Source organism: Serpula lacrymans (assembly GCF_000218685.1).
Source record: "Serpula lacrymans var. lacrymans S7.9 unplaced genomic scaffold SERLAscaffold_7, whole genome shotgun sequence".
NCBI lineage: Eukaryota > Fungi > Basidiomycota > Agaricomycetes > Boletales > Serpulaceae > Serpula > Serpula lacrymans.
In genome coordinates this window covers 596217-609959 of record NW_006763296.1, presented here as the reverse complement: position 1 = coordinate 609959, position 13743 = coordinate 596217, and the positions used below count along the sequence as shown (strand labels likewise).

General features: G+C 44.4%; 4 protein-coding genes across 4 annotated transcripts; 1 reads left to right on the top strand and 3 right to left on the bottom strand.

Moving 5' to 3' along the window:
• Positions 1 to 4608: 4608 nt before the first annotated feature.
• On the bottom strand, positions 4609 to 5999 carry SERLADRAFT_437983 (uncharacterized protein; the record flags this gene model as incomplete). Its single annotated transcript, XM_007318332.1, has 4 exons — positions 4609 to 4636; positions 4680 to 5464; positions 5519 to 5579; positions 5707 to 5999. The coding sequence occupies 4 exons, from the start codon at positions 5997 to 5999 to the stop codon at positions 4609 to 4611; spliced, it is 1167 nt and encodes a 388-aa protein (XP_007318394.1).
• A 607-nt stretch (positions 6000 to 6606) lies between these two features.
• On the bottom strand, positions 6607 to 9127 carry SERLADRAFT_467551 (uncharacterized protein; the record flags this gene model as incomplete). Its single annotated transcript, XM_007318331.1, has 7 exons — positions 6607 to 6620; positions 6678 to 7358; positions 7408 to 7529; positions 7600 to 7717; positions 7816 to 7856; positions 7934 to 8331; positions 8419 to 9127. The coding sequence occupies 2 exons, from the start codon at positions 9050 to 9052 to the stop codon at positions 8243 to 8245; spliced, it is 723 nt and encodes a 240-aa protein (XP_007318393.1).
• Positions 9128 to 9189: 62 nt separating this feature from the next.
• Positions 9190 to 10072, bottom strand: SERLADRAFT_467548 (uncharacterized protein; the record flags this gene model as incomplete). The annotated part of the gene is made up of 2 exons (XM_007318330.1): positions 9190 to 9862; positions 9917 to 10072. 2 exons carry the CDS (start codon positions 10070 to 10072, stop codon positions 9593 to 9595), a joined length of 426 nt encoding a protein of 141 aa, XP_007318392.1.
• A 1124-nt stretch (positions 10073 to 11196) lies between these two features.
• Positions 11197 to 11571, top strand: SERLADRAFT_437979 (uncharacterized protein; the record flags this gene model as incomplete). Its single annotated transcript, XM_007318329.1, has 1 exon — positions 11197 to 11571. The coding sequence occupies one exon, from the start codon at positions 11197 to 11199 to the stop codon at positions 11569 to 11571; it is 375 nt and encodes a 124-aa protein (XP_007318391.1).
• Between the last annotated feature and the right edge of the window lie 2172 nt (positions 11572 to 13743).

Sequence of the window (13743 nt, the reverse complement as noted above, 5' to 3'; positions counted from 1 at the left end):
AGGTGGTAGCCCACTGACGTAGAGCTTGTCCACAAGTGTATAGTTCATGTTTTTCTTTAACAGGGTGATCAAAATAGAGTCATCCCTATATCCTGCTTTCCTTCGCAGGCTGTCAAATTCTAGGAAGAAGTCTCTTGCGGTCTTACTACCTTGTTTCAGTTGTAAGATCCAGTTTTGTGCTTCTTCTTCTTTGTAGTTATTTTTGAAAGCTTTGGTTAGCCTTCTTTCAAAGATTGCCCATCTTTGGTATTGTGCCCATTCCAGTGCTGAGGTAACGGACATTTTATCTTCTAGCCACTCGCTTCTAAAGCTTGCAGCCGTTCCTTCTTTCATATATGATAGCACAGAAGCTATTTTCTTCTTTTCATCTCCAAAGTATTCTGGGCCTTCTTCAAAGTGTAGTGATATGTGTTCTATGAAGCTTTTAAACTTTGCCCGATCACCGTTGAAGGTGGGCGGGTTATCAAGTGTGCTTCTTATCCTTCCGCAATCTCTCTTCTCTATTCCTCCGTTGTTTTTTTGTATCTCAGAGTTGGTAGCAATCTGTTGCTCCCACAATCCCCTGTATTCTGCCACCTTCTCCTCTGCTCTTTTTGCTGCTTGATGGGCCTTCATTTGCCCTTCTCTTTCTCTTTCAGTTGCTTCCATCACTCTCCTGGCAACTTCCACTTCCATCATTCTTTTCATCCATTCTTGGATCTCTGGAGTTAGATCGGCCGGTATTGTTGGTTGAGTTTGGCTGGGTCCAGCTTCCAGCAATGCCCCAATTAGGTCGGCCATGCTGTCTGTCATGCTGCTTATTGATGGTTCTTTTTGCCAAAATCACATGAATTCAACGGATCTTTGGTAAGACAGGTTTGGCTGATTCTTGTTTGATTTGGGGGGTGGGAGAGCGTAGCGAGATTGATTTTATTGATTCTATTTCTGGTGCTTCAAATTCACAGCACCACAGGAATGTGTGTGTATAGCCTTGTTCTATAGCTATCCAATGTTCTAGATTGTCTCTGCGCATACACAGGAGTTCACTGATGACAAATCAGATCAATACACCTCTGTGAAGGTCATAGATATTGTCTCTCTTTTGATAATTGGGCCCTCTTCTGTCCCAAACTATTGTGTACGTAGGGTGATATAAAATGTGTTATGGAATGTAGGTAAAGTGTATGGTAATAATTTGGGGTCCAAATGGTTGTCCCAAAGTGATCCGCTTATTAAGCTGTCAATCCCTCTCCGACTGGCGGACGCAAGTGCACGGCCTGGTCAGAGGTACTCAAAGGTGAAACTAGGTAAACGGTCCTAACTAAACTTCACTTGGTTCCACACCGGGTAAAGTTGTAACTAATGGGATGGGAGTGAGGGGAATTTCCTCAAGAGAATCTGTGTCTCTGGGGAAGAAGGATATGATGATTGATGGACATAGAGGAATGGGAAGTGAAGTAGTAGGAGTTGTGTTGATAGATGTTATGGTTATGTAGACGAGGTAGATGACAATGAATAGGATTGGGAGTGCAAAGGTTAGGATGATGGTTATGATTGTGACTGCTGTTAATATCATAGACAGTGCTTGACTATAGCTGTTGATTGTGTGAAGATCTGACTCTTTTACCGGACAAATGGAGAGTCAGAAGTTCTAATCGCAAGCAAGAGTCTATCACAGTGAATAAAGATGTAATCAACAGCTAGAGAATATGTACAAGAGGTAGCTAGTATATATACTACAGAACATGTGTTAATAATGAGGTGCTTTGTAATTGTGTTTGTAAGTAGCTATGTCATAGGTTATGTGATTGATCACGTGACTATGATTAGATAAGGCTTGGAGATATAATAGATATGATGGATCCATTATCAACTGAGATAGGGATATTAGAAGTAAGGGATTGTGATAACTAGGCCCTTCCGTGAACCTTGGTCTCTAACTTGTTGGAGTAAACAGGTGAGAGTAGAGGATGAAAGGTGGAGTGGAGTAAAGGTCCTTCAGAGAAAGACTGGAAAACTTAGAAGGAGACTTGAATCAAGGTGGGAGGAACTAGTTGATATTCAAACTGCAGGAACAGAGTACAGGAGCTATGACTTATATACTATTGGAGGGATGGGAGTTCATTGTAAGGATCATTTACGTTTTCTTATCTTTTTGTTCCATGTCTTGGTTCTCAGACACTTTCCCCATTACACCTAGGGCTAGAGGTATTGTTTGCCATCTTGCTTCTCATAGCCCTAACAGGCTTTCTTAACCATTGTTACTACTTCATATCGCAGATCAGAGACTGGGTAGTACTCCCAGCCAGCCAGCACAATGGGTAAGGACTAGTAGCTAAGACCTCGCTAACCAGCTCCAAGTCCCATCAGTGCCTGGATATATTAATAGACACTTTAGTCAGGATTGTGTAACAACCAAGAGTTAGTTACTCTGGCACACACAAGAACACACTATAAGGGTAGTGAATGGGGAGTGGTTACCCCTTAGGCTGCAGAGAGTTTGTTGGTTAACAACAGGAGGACTCGCTGAGGAGTCTCCTTGATCTATTGGAGTAATTATACTAATACAGAGTGTTTGTGCCTATGTACTGTACAGTTGATAAAAGCAGTGGCTGATGATGTCAGAGGGTGCAGCCTGTGTGACCAGCTCCACTGCGTGAGAGAGTTTGTGTCTAAAAGAAGAATAAAGGCAGTGCTGTGCGAGAAGGTGGAGTTAGAACAAAAAAAAGGAAAGTGCCGCATGGCATGGAGTGTGAACTATAGTAAAAAGGTTAAAGCGGAGAATGAAAATTAAAGGAAAGGTCCGAAAATTGTGTTATTGTAACAGAAGCGGTTGTTTAATTTCATATATCAGGTTTCTTCTATGTACATGTCTATGTTAAATATGCAATATGCCTTATGCTTCATTATGATGACAAGTACAAGGAGTATTACATTGTACGGAAGATAAATCGACGTGTTTGGAGATACTAGGAGCCCGTTCAGTTGTGTTGCCAGGAAATTGCCGACGTTTAGTCGGAGCTCAAGTCGCGGACATTGATTGGACTTAGGAGATTATCGATGTCAAGACCTCCTGAGGTATAGCTGAGATATTGATGTACCCTGGTAATACACATGGCCTGTTACACCTCCTCTTATTCCACCAACAGGAAGCCGGAATTGCGCGCACAAATGTCCTAAGCGGTGTCGGGACTGCAGCGCTTGCATATGGGCAATAATATCTCAACAAGGAGCCCTACCATACTTCTCAACTTCGCGGTAAAGACTGGGTCAAAGAACTTATGAACGGTCACCCTGAAAGGATCCGTTGTGAGCTTGGGATGAGCCTGGAGGTTTTCAATAAGCTGGTGGGGGTGTTGGAAAAGGCCAGCTATTCTTCGTCAAAGCATATCAGTTTAGAAGAGAAGCTATCTATTTTTTTGTATGCTAGTGTTACAGGCCTCACAACAAGGCACCTTGGAGAGCACTTTCAGCATGCAAATGATACTATTGCAAGGTACATTTCTCATTGCATCTTATTGTACATATAAACTAACCACAATTACAGGTACTTTAAGGAAATTCTTGTTGCTCTCTCCTCAGCCCCCATCTACCCAACATATGTCCGCCTTCCAACAGAAGATGATGCTACGCCACCCAAAATCCTCTCCAACCCAAAATTCTACCCCTTTTTTTCCAACGCTATCGGTGCAATTGATGGTACTCATATTGCGTGCTACGCGCCATCAGCGGAACGCGAAAACACGCGCAATCAAAAGGGCAATGTCTCGCAAAATTGCCTAGCATGCTGCTCTTTTGATCTGCGTTTCTTATATGTCCTCACAGGCTGGGAGGGCTCTGCACATGATGTCACACTGTTCAATGATGCACGCAAGCACAACTTACACATTCTAGAGGGGAAGTATTATCTGGCTGATGCCGGATTCAGGTCTTGCAACCAGTTGCTTGTTCCTTACTGTGGAGTTTGGTACCATCTAGCAGAGTGGGGCAGAGTGGGCCAAAGGTAAGCTCTTGAATTTGATTTATTACAGTTTCTGATTATTTTACAGGCCTCAAAACCCCAAGAAACTATTTAATCTGCGTCACACACAAGCCTGCAACTGTGTCGAGTGAATCTTTGGTGTCCTCAAGCGACGGTTTTGCATTCTTTCAAGTTCCCCCAAATACAGCCTGGATGTGCAAGCTCGCATCCCCGCAGCTCTCTGCATGGTCCACAACTTTATCCGGACCCACGATGCGGAGGAAATTGAGGACCTGCTTGCTGACAACAACTCTTCATTAGATATCTGTACCCGTGGTACACTTGCTACCGCTTCTCTCAATGAATCAGACCGACAACAAGGGCACGCTAAATGTGAGGTGATATAGTGAAGAATATGTGGGATAGCTATCAGCGCAAGTTAAGAATGAGGGGGGAACTACATACCTTGGATGTTAGCATAGAGAACGGCATGGATGTATAATCGTTTTGAGGCTCAGTAAACATTTTTTTTGTTCACTTTTTTGATCACACAAGTGGGAGCTAATGAAATACAACACACTACATTTCACAGAACAAAAAACAAGCGACAAGATATACATGGCAGATATGAACGTTAAGAGGCAACTACAGATGAATTTATTCCATTGTTAACTTGACTGCAGGATACCCTTCCTCCTGAAGACGCTTCATCACCCAAAAACAACGGAATGACTCGTACTCTGGGCCCTCCTCAAGGTCCATATATCCTTCAACAATGTCTGGCTTCAGACGCAACAGATCAAGGAACGCTACCAGGCGCTTATCATCAAGCCATCGCTCAAGGTGCTGAGCACGCTTTGTTGCGAGGCTTCGTGCATTCTTTTGGATAGATGGGTGGTCGTTGTCATTTGTATGGACATGAGTGCTGGGGGTGGGAGCAGCGGGGGCATCGGGAGTGATGGACGTGTTTGAGGCCATTTTCTTGACGATCGAGATGAATTGCATCCCCTGGGACTCCTGGATGTTGTTGCTACGTTGCATTTGCTCCTTGAGGCCATTGAGAGCAGCTGCACCAGATAGGCGAGCAGACTTTGAACGAGATGTGCCGGTAACTACCGACTCTGTCACTGCAGAACCTTCTACTGATGCAATCTTTCTCTTCTCACCAGATTTATTTGAAGCTGAGCTAATGGGAGGGCGGACTGTGCTGGATTTAACAGATGGACTGGATTTTTGAGTAGGGACAAGGGTAAACTCGTTACTACAAGTAGTCGCTGGTGAGTCCTTGCCGCCGGCCTGATCAATATCCATTGAGTTGGCAACTTCCTCATCGCTGTCTCCTTCCATCACACCATTATTGTCCTCATCGCTAACTAGGCCTCCTTCAACGCTACCCCCTTGAAGATTTTGAGAAGCCCTGAAGGCATGCACACCTGTTGCATGCTCTGGCATCATTTCCTGCATCAAGTCAAAGTATGCCCATCCACTATTTTTAAACTGGTTGATGTCCTTCTTTGGGTTTCCCTAGGGCAAAAGACAACAGTTAGTGTGAATCAACAATTAAATAAAGGTAAAGACCTCGACAGTATCATTCCAAACAACCTGGGATGCCTCATTTACATCAACACCCTTCTTCTCACTGTAAGTGAATCCAGACGCTGATTTGAGGTATCCGACATTCTTGAAATCGGTTTTGAGCTGTTGTGATTGTGAGTAATGTCTCATAATACCATACTTATTCACTACTTTATGCCATTTATCCTTACATGCTCTTGCACTCTTTCGAGCGCCCTTTGTCGTGTGCTGCTCCATTTCCTTGGTTATCTATCATAGTCCAGAATTCGGGCTTGTAGCTCATCTTAGGGCCCCCTAGCTTCTTGTTGGCCTTTATGAGGTTCAGGAATTCAGTTGTGTCTTCAACGGGCCAAGCACATTTTTCTCTTTTCTCCTTTCCCCCCACAGCTACCGCCTTCTTACCTTTCCCAGTGCCACTAGTCAACATCTTCCTTCGAGTGCGAGTTTGAGTAAGAACAATGAGTCGGGCGGAGCGTCGAGCCATATTGCCTTAGGGTGTAAGTTTGGATGCCTCAAGGTGTATGGGAAGATGAGATATGGATCAATCCTATCTTGGACATCATCCCCTCACTCCTTATTGACGCACACCTACCCAGCGAGGAAAATGGCATTTCGGCAGCTTTTTTCGGCATCCCGGCGACTTGAGCTCCGACTAAACGTCGGCAATTTCCTGGCAATTTCCTGGCAAGCAATTTCCTGGCAACGCAACTGAACGGGCTCTAGTGGTCGAGGTCCTAGTCTCGGATAGAGAAAGTTGGAGCGACATATGAACCGCGACTGTCCGGCTTTCCATAAAAAGAAGCTTTCAGAAAATGCACATAGAGTGTCAATGTTCTTGAAATCATTGCATTGATTGTAAAAGTGAACCAGAGGGATTTTCTCACAACATGGAAAAACCCCATCTGTAAGATCATGGGGCTCCTCAGAGTGCTACCTGAGGTGTTATAAACTCTTGAAATCTGTCTCTTCGCAATACAATGGATCAATCCCTGATAGTGGAGAAGCTCCTGGTTAAAGAGGAAATTGACGAGGCTGTGACGGAATTGAAGCAGTTAAAGACTCAGCTTGTTTTGTTGGGAAAAGTTTGGTAGAACGGTGATATAATCTTATCATTAGCGCTTGTGAGAATGGCTCACGATATCAGTCCAATGGTAGAACATACTTTGTGAGTACATCTGTAGGCTACGGGAGCATGTCATACTTGTGATAATGTTTGTACTGCAATCAAAGAATTGATAGGTCGGTCGCTATCCTGAGAAAAAGCTGCAACGACTCGACTTCTGTTGATTGTTCAGTAGATACCAGGAATCATCCGGAACCTTACTCTGCTCGCCCACTCTTCCCACTCTTCCCCAAACTTCTCCTTCATGATCTGATCCTCCTGTGAGCACCGCGAAGGCAAGGAAATGTTTAACATGGTCAACAGACCAACCCAAGACACGGCCGCACTTTTCACCAGTATGCTATCTGCCACACCCGAGTCTCTTAACCACGACCTCGGATGACCATACGCAATGACCACGCCAAGCAGAGCCAATATAGCAGCTGAGTAACTCGGATGACGCACAATGGAATAGGGTCCGCTTTTAACTAGCTGATGGTCCTTGCGGATACTGAGCCGGTAGGTGAAGAATCGACCAAGAGTACGATAACATTGCCAGCGTAGGAGACCGGCGAGGGACATAAGAGTTGTCCCAATAATGAATGGATAACTTATGGGGCGGGTATCTGGGCCGCCAAGGGCGTCTAGCAGACCACGAACACCAACTGGGAGTTTGGAAAGGAAGATGCGAGGCAACACGATTGCAGCAGTTTCCCCAAGTGCGCATAACCAGAAGCACCCCTTCGAGAGTCTATAAGTATAGAGCTGCATCATACTGGAAAGCACACACCTTGTATGCTGTAGTAGTGGCAATAAAACTTCTGAAGAGAAGCTCCCTGGGGGAAAGACTGACTAGCTCATCTGAAGGAGGAGTACTCGTCGGTGCAGTGCAAGCGGCGTGTATCCCAATAGCTGAGGACAGAAGAAATGGTACTTTGATGAGTGACATAGCTCAAAAAGTCTTGCGTTCTGTTTAAATCACCTTGATATAAAGCAAACGGAATCGAAGCTCAAATTTAATAGGCCCGGACGGCCTGAAACCAGTTTATGAATAGTATGACGGCAGAGAGCGTGCTGCATGGAAAAGTGACCATAGCCTTCTGATCGCCGCACCAGATGGTGTAGGAGAAACACAATAGCCGTTAATAGCCCGCCGGGATATTATCTTCAACAAGTCAAACAACGATCGGTGACTTACAATAATAAACTTGTGTACAAGGCCGTCCTATCCGATCTGAGCTGCCAATCAGTGGGCATTAGCATACGTCACATTTTACTGTTTTATATGTGCTGTATGGCCAAAGGTATTTACTTACAACACGTAACGCCTCCGATAGCCTCAGAACAAGTCATACCTATGTACTCCATGTCCGACTGCTGTAAAAACAAGATTAGTCAGTCAAACGAGCTCTTGTTTTTACGGACGCTGTAATGCAACACTAGCGTATTCCAAAAACCTTGCATGCGCCACATTTCAACTCTTCTTCCAGGCATCTTTGATTTCCTTGTGGGTTGCTAAAAACTCAAGATCGTGATTTCACTGTACTGAGTTATTCGCAATCTGTTGAAATTGGTATTCCTGGGCCAACGAAGATACCAGCACATACATTGTCAAGTTCAAAGCATTAAGAGTGAGACTCGTCAGACTGGGAAAATTTGTGCTTGATCCTGCTGGTAATCTCGGTCATTCCTTTCCCACTCCCAGTGACACCAACTGTAAAGTAAACACCCAATCAGCATAAGAAGATTGAGACGAAAGTGGATAAAGAGATGACATAGAAAACAAGCAGAATTTGCGTACCTTTCCCTAGTGGATTATCTGGTGTCTTGAAGATGCTCGTTCCTGCCACACCTGCTATATGCAATCCCTTCTTCTCCGACTTTTTCGCAAACTTCTGCCATGTAGCCTGTTTTTGCGTCTGCTCCTTGGCCTTTGCAGCCTTCGCCTCAACCTTCTTCTCGTTTTTCTTCTTCTTTCTCTCCCTCTCCTCCTCTTCCACCTTCGTCAACTTCCGCTTATTTGATGATGACGGTGGTAGTTTTTCTTGGTAATTCGGTGGGATAGGTTTGATCTCATGTCCTTTCAGAAGCTCCGTTGTGTTGTAACCCTTGAATACTATGCTGTATACTGGCTTTTCAGCCGAACCACCCACAGACGTTATTCGGGCAGGGTACCAGGACCCATCGCCTGAATATTTTGCAAGACATTCATTGCCTGCGGACAGAGCGTGCGTAGGAAGAGAAACTGCTGCTTTACGAGAATGTTCGGCGCGAGAAGAGCCCTCTGCTTGGGACAAGGCTTCTTTCGTGAGACGGATAAGCTCCTCGAGCTCAGAGCGCAGAGAGCTTAATTCAGTGTTGGTAGGATCTGTTCGAAGCGCTAGCTCGACTTGTGAGAGCTGGACCTGGTATGTTTCTAAATCCATTTTCTCCATGGCTGGCTATAGTGGTGCTATGATAGATAATAGCTGTGTGGTGGCCCCGGGCGCTCGAGAGACTCAGGCTGAGACGATGGACTGTTAGTGGCGTGGACTTGGACCTGCGCACCTATCACTTAGGTCAGCATTGCCGTAAGTAGACATGTTTTTGTTATCATTGAATTTGAAGGTACGGTGTATAACACTGATGGTCTGTTTGCCAGGCTGGCACCGTGAAACATAGCTCAATAGTCGCCCATAATCGTTGCATGTAGATTACCAGAAGACCCAAGGTATCAACCTATATTTCACTCTACTTGCCCACTCCTCCCACTCCTTCCCAAACTCCTTCATCATCTCATCTTCCTGTCTAGCCCTCGAGAGCAAAACCGCAAGACAAATGCCTAGGAAAGAAAACCAGAAGATCACTGTACTTCTCACCAGCACACTCTCCATTATCCCACACTTTCTCAGCCACGACCCCGAATGACCGTGCATAATAGCTGCACCACATATGCATACCATAGAGGCTGCGTAACTTGGGTGGCGCACAATAGATTAAAGCCCTGTGGTGACTAGACGGTGGTCCTTGCGCACACTGAGTTGAAAGGTGAAGAATCGACCTAAAGTGCGGTAACATTGCCAGCGCAAGAATCCGCCGAATGAAACCAGAGTATTTCCAACCAGAAATGCAACGGTGATTGGGCGCGTGTCTGGTCCCCCGAGCGCTTTCAGAAGAGTAAAAGCGCTAGGTGGAAGCTTCGATGGCGGAATTTGGGGCAAGATAATTGTCCCCACCTCCCCTAACGCACCTAGCCAGAAACAACCCTGGAATATATGTGTATGTCAGTGTGGTCTCTTGAGTATAACACGGGAACACACCTTGATTGCAGACGTAAGTATAGCAGTGCCTCGCAGGAAAATCTCCCTTGGGGTTAATTGTATTACCTCGTCGGAAGAGGGGGCGCCAGGTGCAGTGCAAGCGACATGCAGACCAACAGCCGAGGACAATAGATAGGGAACCTTAATAAGAGACATGGCTTGATTAGAGTTGTTCTTCAATCTCCTTTCATATTCTTCCAAGGTCCGACTCAGAGACGACAGGTATTACAAGATTGTAATTGACAGGGTCCCTACATAGAGATAACCAATGTAAGGAAGCATATTAAAATAGGTAACAAAAATAGATTATGGGGCTCAATACTAGTACTGGCATGCATGCGCAACCTGATACAGAATGAGAATGTGATGAGCGCTGAGTATCTATTGGAGTGCACAAAATAATCTGATGAACAAACGTACCATTCAAGTCAGTCACCCCTGAACTTCATCCCCATTCATCATGACGACTATGGCAATACAGTGACAAAACCGGATAAACCCGGTCTCTGCCGAAGTAGCCATTGTTCTCCATGGAGCATAGCCACCACTCCATGGAGTCACCATTGTTCTCCTAGGAGTCATTATACTATAGCGAGTAGCACCTCCGGCTATAAGTAGTAGGGGGTTTAGTATAGAAATACCTCAGTCGTTTCTATAGCCTCTTGGGCAGCGGCTGAGTTTCACATAGTTTTATTAGCCAGTACTGACAATATTATCTGAAAAATGGATGTCAGCTACACTTGAATATGCTTGTAGAATCACATAAGCATACTGTTTTCAACCTGGTTATCAACTTGTGCATCTTTTGACGAAGATTTTGACAGAAATTCAGTATTCATACTAATGCACAGCTCTAGATGTGTCTTGAATGCAGATGCATGATTTGGTGTGTTCAGAAGTTTCATATCATCATATCAGCCTGCAGATGGCTATAAATTGTCCTTTTACTCCTGTCCTTTGAAGGAAAACATTTGGTACAGTAGCAAGGCATTATTGTGAGGTGGGAAGAGTGGACGAAACACAATTGCAACCCAACACTGTGGTGCATCAGATAAGAAAGCGCCCAAAGAGGAAACCGACTAATAGATATCTGTTGCGTGAACACAGGCTGCTCGTTGCTTGCCACATCGACAACAATTCTACGTACAACGGACCCTCTGCAGCCTTACAACAACCCACTGTCATCAAGTCTGTATTATAGTAAACTTTCCTCATTCAAATTCCACTCACTTAGTACAACTAATGACATTATTTTTCTCCGAGCTCCTCCTCTCGGCGCTATGTCTGCCCCACAGCCCACGACCTCAGCCCCATTGATTGCAGTCAACCCACTCTTGATCCAACCGCTCAGCTTTGAGGACCTTCTGAAAAATCGTCACTTCAGCGGCACAGTTCGAAAGTATCAAATTGCGGCCAATCAGTTCCTTGAGAGTCAAGCTTACCAGAACAAACTCGTTGGGCAGATCGAGGGGCTACTTGCTAAAGAACACATCCACATCCACCAGCAACATGAGTCAGAGGAAAAAATCCGAAAGTATGAAGACGAAGTACAAGAATTGACTAAGCAAAACATTAATTTACGACAAGAAAACCACCACCTACTGCAAGAAGTTTCATGCCTGCAAACCACTGTCGAAGATGAGAACTGCTGTTAGAAAACCACACACAAAAACAAACTAACACACAATCCTCCCAGATTCCACGGAACTTGTTTATGGGCTTTGCCTCCTAGAACAGTGGAGTGGTCTGGTTGTTCGTGGGGTGGTACATATAAAGATCCTTCAAAGTAAAACCCAGAGGTGTATGAGTGTGGGTTTTGAGGAGGAGGGATAGTTGAATTTATAGAAGATAGGTGCTTAGTGACGAGTATAGATGAGCACTACCTTGCTAATTGTAGCACAAGATAGGTTTGAGAACGACGAGGATGACGAGGTGACGAGGTTCCCAGTGATAGCAGGCTCCTGACGCACAAACTGTAGTGCTCAGAAGGACTCTAATCGAAAGGGATAACAATGACTTCAAAAGTGGGAAGTGACGATGACAGCAATTAACAGTGGTAGCAGTGGGAAGTGTTGTGACCACACTGGATCACAAGTAGCAGAGAGTAGTGAACTTGAGATTAGAGAAGAAGTCTGGATTTGAGTTCTTGTTTTTTTTACAAGGTAAAATACAGGGGTTTATATATTAAAAAAAAAGTAGGCTATGCACAGTATAGCTGTGCAAAAAGAATGAGAAAGAACATGAAGGAAGGAATGTATGCTGACAAATCCTGCATAGGTAGTACAGGATAAGATTGTCAAAAAAGGAGAAGAAAGGGATAGAACAATAAATGCTGTGAGTGATGTCACAGGTTTGTACAGCCATAAAGTAAAGTCCAATAGCAAAAAGAGAGCAGGAAAATCATGATGTCATGGGAAGATGCAGTAAAAAAAAGGCAAGGCAAAACACTATCAGTATCAACACAGTTCCTTTATTGTCAGTCAGGCATTCTAAAAAATATGTGTCCATAAAAATGATTCAAAAATCAAAAATAATTGCACTGTAAATGAATGTTCTGTTGAAAAAAAGAAACTGGAGCCACCGGTCCACCACCTAGTCCAAATCCGACAGTTCCATGGCCTTACCAATGGACTGGTTGTGTTGGACCACCTGATCAAACGAGGGAGGGAGAGGAGTAGTTCCAATTTGGAACAAGTGAGTCCCAGGCAGCGTGTGGTAGGTGTAGCTGTAGCGAAGACGATGGACAAAAGGTAAGTGTACCCAAGTGAATAAAAGACAGCAATGAACATGGGCAACGCAAGGGGATGAACCTTCTCCAGCTCAAAAACTACCCACCCACGCTCCAACCAGGCAAGACAAGCGACCGATGTTTTGATAGTATATGATGGCAGATCGACATCATGAAGATGGACCTGTTGCCCTATTTGGACCAGCTGCTGTCGATGATGAGAACTGCAGTTAGAAAACCACACACAAAACAAACTAACACACAATCCTCCCAGATTCCACGGAACTTGTTTATGGGCTTTGCCTCCTAGAACAGTGGAGTGGTCTGGTTGTTCGTGGGGTGGTACGTATAAAGATCCTTCAAAGTAAAACCCAGAGGTGTATGAGTGTGGGTTTTGAGGAGGAGGGATAGTTGATTTTATAGAAGGATAGGGGCTTTGTGACGAGTATAGACAAGCACTACCTTGCTAATCGTAGCACAAGGTAGGTTTGAGAACGACGAGGATGATGAGGTGACGAGGTTCCCAGTGATAGCAGGCTCCTGACGCACAAACTGTAGTGCTCAGAAGGACTCTAATCGAAAGGGATGACAATCACTTTCGAAAGTGATGAGTGACGATGACAGCAGTTAACAGTGGTAGAAGTGGGAAGTGTTGTGACCACACTGGATCACAAGTAGCAGAGTAGTGAACTTGAGAGTAGAGAAGAAGTCTGGATTGGATTTTTTTTGTTCTTTTTTTTACAAGGTAAAATACAGGGGTTTATATAGTAAAAGAGAAGTAGGCTATGCACAGTATAGCTGTGCAAAAAGAATGAGAAAGAATATGAAGGAATGAATGTACGCTGACGAAGCCTGCGTAGGTAGTACAGGATAAGATTGTCAAAAAAAGAAAAGAAAGGGATAGAACAATAAATGCTGTGAGTGATGTCACAGGTTTGTACAGCCATAAAGTAAAGTCCAATAGCAAAAAGAGAGCAGGAAGATCATGATGTCATGGGAAGATGCAGTAAAAAAGGGCAAGGCAAAACACTATCAGTATCAACACAGTTCCTTTATTGTCAGTCAGGCATTCTAAAAAAATATGTGTCCATAAAAATGA